Genomic DNA, 4,882 nt, shown 5'->3' on the forward strand with positions numbered 1-4,882 from the left:
TAATATTAATAATTTGCATAAGTGGTGTTCAATGGTGTGCTTGTATGGTGATCGAGTGTCGATATGCATGCTGGTATGGCTATATGTATATTTATATATATATCACAAAGATATTTAACTCACATATTTCCAAATAAAAGACTAGTAAAATTGTTTGATTGTGAGTAAAAGCAAAAAAGGATCACAGTAACCTCACTTAAATTATACCAATTAGTTAGCTGCCTGTCGACATGTTTAATTCAAGTAATATATTGTGCTCCGTTGTTAATTAGTGGCGCATAAAAGTCTTCAGAAAAATCCCAAATTTTTATAGTAACTATCTTTATTTATTTTGGTCATTATGGTATAAAATTCGAGCATTAACTATTAAATAAAAATTACATTAATTATTCACTTCCAACCCCAAGTAAAATATAAAAAGTTTTAAAATTCAACAAATAGTTCCTCAATACATTTTTAATAAGCCTATAATTTGTAAAACCCATTTTCGGCTAACCGTTTATATTAAAATCACATAAGTTTCTTTTTAACTCATTTACTGTCAATCAAATGACAATTGAGCGTTACTTTCGTTTACTAAATAACTTCAAAACCCTATTTATATATTGTATATATTTTATTTATATATAGATAATAATTATTTTATGTTATTATTATTTTACATAAATAATCCCAACAATTACAATATACAATAGTTCATATTAATATATATATATATATATATATATATATATATATATATATATATATATATATATATATATATATATATATATATATATATATACTTATATTTATATGTATATGTATACACATTTATTTACAATTAATGGTTCGTGAATCGTCAAAGATAGTTGAAGGGTAATTGCATATATGGAATAGATCAATTTTTTTTTTTTTTGAGACTCAACCTAACAGACTTTTCTTATCGTGTCAAAATATATTAAATTTTATCGAGAGTTTGATTTAAATTTAGTCAAAATTTTTCGGGTCGTCACACTTTTTGAGGGAGGAGTAGTTCAGTGTTTAGATTTCAGTATGTCTTCATATACGTGAACCTATTTTAAAATAAAATAAAATAAAATAAAAAGGGCTAGGTTCAACATCTCATTTGAGACTTTAGGTATGAAACTTTGACCAAAAATTCGTTAGGAGTAGAGGTACTTCTGTTTTCAAAGTTCTCAATGTGGAACTTTGGATGAAATTCACTACTCATATTCTCTAACAAGCGAGATTGGATATTTAATTATTAAATTCTAGAAATAACAACAACAAAATTTAATCTCACAAAAATAGAGTATGTAAGATAAGATGTTGACAATCATTATATAGAATAAAGAGAAGTCATTTCTCCATCCAGAGTGACAGACCCTAAGAGTTGAGAAAGTTGTCTCTCTCTCTGTTGATGCATATTTTGTATGGACGTCGCTGGGTGAATAACGTTTATTATTACATTGTACACCTAGATGTATTAAACGCGTGAAACTGATCAGTTACATGAGCATATGTGACTGTTTGGCCGAATGTTGGGCCATTCATGTCGATAGGCACATTAGGATAACCTAAGCCTATTCGTCTATATATATCAGTTTCACCTGTGTTTTAGGGTTAAGAGAGTAGAACCCTAATTGGGGTCAGGCTAGAACCCTAATTTGGAAGAGTCGTTTTGGCGAATCCCGTGAATATGGGAGATCATGTTCGATCTCCCCTGGCCAACTGATGTTTCTCCGTTTAAATCAATTGTAAGTGTAACATTTATATTAATAATATTGATTTATGTTTGATTCATTGTATTTATCTCTTCCGTTTTTGATTTTGCTCGAATATTGTTGTTAATGATCCTTAATCGGACCAACACTCTCAATGTTTTTTGGTTTGGATAGAAAGATTGCTTCCGAATGAATTTTCGGTCAATAAGTATGTTAAAAAAAATAAAAAAGTAAAATAAAATAAATAAATGTGAGACGCCATGAAAATTGTAGAATTAACTTTCCATGCCTTTTAAATATGTCAGAAGTTCAATTAGGGTCTAAACGACAGTTAAGTCGTCAATAAAAAAGTGTGAAACGCTAATAAATTTTAGAAAGTTTGAAGAAATATATATGTAAAATGTCATTATTTTTAAAGTACGTTCGCAAGAGAACTTTTTACTAAACTAAGTTTGTTAAATTTATCAAATTTATTACCTATCGAACTCTTGTTATGTTTTCTATGTACTATTAGGCATATTCCAACGGTGATGGGCAAATGAGGGGTGTTGGAGAGTGAGGGGTTGGTTGGCAGTGACGTGACATGTGTATTGAAAATGGAGAGCGTTGGGGAGTAATGTGTTAATACATGATTAGAAGTTGTATGTTAAAAATGTATTAAAAAAATTAAAAAACAAAACGGGACCAATCAAAATTGACCATATATATCATGTCATTTTTCACCTTGCTCTAAGCACACATGCCAATGTTGGAGACCTCCAACACGCCGCACTACATGCATGTTAGACCATCTTTATCCCTGAAGGGGATGATGGGCGTGTTACTGGGTGGGGTGGGGTGCTTGATGAGCGTGCTGCCAGACTGTTGGGTAATGGGTGGCGTGCTGAGTGGCGTGTTGGGGTATTTTTTATTTCTTTTTCATTTTCCTTGCATTTAATTTATTTTGTTTAATTAGTTTATATTATTATTTTGTAATTATAATAACAAATTAATTTAATAAAACACACTAAAATTAATATTAAAAATACGATTACAATCCTAAAAAAGGTCCTAAAAATAGAAAATTACAATACGATAATTAAAAAAATATTACAATAACTAAACATTACTTAAATGGTACGACGGTAGTTTGGTGGAAGATTCCAAAAATGCGCGGTTAAGTCCGCACGAAGTGCATTATGCACATCTTTGTCGCAAATTTCCTTTTCTCGTGCAGCTCGAGTAGTATTTCGATTCCTAACAAAAATGGGTCGGTTTTCTGGCTCTTTTAGATACTCTTCGTCGAGTGACGTTATAGCAAAACCATTATCCTCTTGGATCATATTGTGTAATAGAACACAATAATATAATATGCGGTGCAATTTTTTAGCTCTCCAAGCTCGTCCAGGCACACGTAATATATTGAAAACGTGTAAACTTTGTTGATGGCTCGTCGGTTGGGGATTGGTATGCTTTGATAAGTGTAGCCCAATCCGGATAAATACCGTAGGCGAGATAATAACCATGTGTGTAGTCATGACCATTTACTGTAAATGGTGAATGTGGAGTGGAACCGTTCTTAAGAGAATCAAACAACGGGGAACGGTTTAACACATTGATGTCATTGTTGGAACCTGCAACACCAAAATATGCGTGCCATATCCACATATCATTCGAAGCTACAGCTTCGAGAATAAGAGATGGTTTTTTTTATGCCCACTTGTGTATTGACCTTGCCATGCAACGGGACAATTTTTCCATTCCCAAAGCATGCAATCAATGCTCCCAAGCATCCCCCTAAAACCATGCTTTGTTTCGTGCCTTTCGTATATTCGTTGAATATCACGTGCAGTTGGTTTACGTAAATATTCTTGTTAGTACAAATCAGTAACACACAAACAAAAGTTGTCTAAACAGTTTAATGAGGTTAGCTCACTCATATGCAAATATTCGTCCCACATATCACCCCCCGTATCGTACGCCAACTGGCGTAATGCAGATGTGCACTTTTGATATATATTAAAACTTTGACGACCAACAGCGTCGTATGCGTGCCTAAAATATGCAAAGTGTGCGGGTAAAGGATTAATAGTGCAGTCGCGTATACCTGCTATGATACGCTCGAATAATTGCGGACTCATCCGATAACGTCTTTTAAATTTGTGATCGGGAAACGTAGGTTGTTCAGCAAAATAGTCTCTGTGTAGACGTACAACCGCACTTTCGCGATCCCTAGGGTTATAGATTCGGGCTCGTCGAGGTCGCTGACTTGAGCCCTCACCAGCTTCTCGGTCTAGCTCTTCGGCGCACGAACGCATAACACTTAATAACATTTCATCGTCCGAAGAATCATCGTCGACGATATTTAAATAGGCATCCATTTTGATTAAATGTGATAGTTGATGTGATAGTAGAAATTGAAATTGGAAAGTGAATGAGAGTGTGTTTGAAATTGTGTTTGTATATTGTATATATATAGAGAAAATTAAATTTTTTTAATTAATATATCTATATATCCGTTAGTTTTTGATGGTTTGTAGATACTCCACGTCGCCACAATTGTTCAACACGAACCATATTCTCTCGTGTTGGCTTGATGCACGCGTCTGAAATTCTGGTCCAACACGCCACGCTACGTCGTGTTTGCCGGCGTGTTGGCCAGCACACTCCCAAGCACGTACGCGTTAAAGTGGGTCTTAGAAGGCGTATGGCTAACACGCTCTGTTAGAATACACCTTAATCAGATATCCTATCCTCTATCATATTATATATCCTCTTATTTGAATCTCACTGGTTGCATGTTGGTAATATAAAGAGTTAGAAATTGTGACTGATAACAATTAGTTATGCCGTATACTGTATACATCCACTAAAAAATTTATAACTAAAATTTATATATAAAAAATCTTAAAAAGATACTCGACTTACATGCAATAAACAACATATTAGTTATTTGATTATATAAAAGTCACAGTCAGTTCTAATATTCGAAGCACATAAACCAACTTTTAAAATGTATTTTGATTTCTTAGGGGCGACCTTTATTCATACTAGATACTTCATTACATGCATGAGATTTTCTACAATAGATGTACCTTTGGTAGTTCTACAAGTTTAGAAGACAGGCATTCAAATCCTTGATTTACTATGTTTGTATATCTAGCTTGACGTACGAAGAAACAATTTTAAGTAAG

General features: G+C 33.1%; 1 protein-coding gene across 1 annotated transcript; it reads right to left on the bottom strand.

Annotated features, from left to right (window-relative positions):
• Positions 1–2,818: 2,818 nt before the first annotated feature.
• On the bottom strand, positions 2,819–4,069 carry LOC139897224 (uncharacterized). The gene is made up of 4 exons (XM_071879891.1): positions 3,796–4,069; positions 3,421–3,558; positions 3,194–3,322; positions 2,819–3,021 (listed from the first exon to the last, which is right to left on the bottom strand). Exons 1-4 carry the CDS (start codon positions 4,067–4,069, stop codon positions 2,819–2,821), a joined length of 744 nt encoding a protein of 247 aa, XP_071735992.1.
• Between the last annotated feature and the right edge of the window lie 813 nt (positions 4,070–4,882).

Source organism: Rutidosis leptorrhynchoides, chromosome 3 (assembly GCF_046630445.1).
Source record: "Rutidosis leptorrhynchoides isolate AG116_Rl617_1_P2 chromosome 3, CSIRO_AGI_Rlap_v1, whole genome shotgun sequence".
Taxonomy (NCBI): domain Eukaryota; kingdom Viridiplantae; phylum Streptophyta; class Magnoliopsida; order Asterales; family Asteraceae; genus Rutidosis; species Rutidosis leptorrhynchoides.

What these genes read in the sequence shown, in the direction of transcription:
- LOC139897224 (XM_071879891.1), bottom strand. Translation starts at nt 4,069, where the DNA reads ATGGATGCCTATTTAAATATCGTCGACGATGATTCTTCGGACGATGAA. An exon ending in ATTCGAGCGTATCATAGCAG is followed by an intron (nt 3,559 to 3,795) that starts GTATACGCGACT and finishes TGTACTAACAAG; the next exon opens with AATATTTACGTAAACCAACT. An exon ending in TTGTCCCGTTGCATGGCAAG is followed by an intron (nt 3,323 to 3,420) that starts GTCAATACACAA and finishes TTGGTGTTGCAG; the next exon opens with GTTCCAACAATGACATCAAT.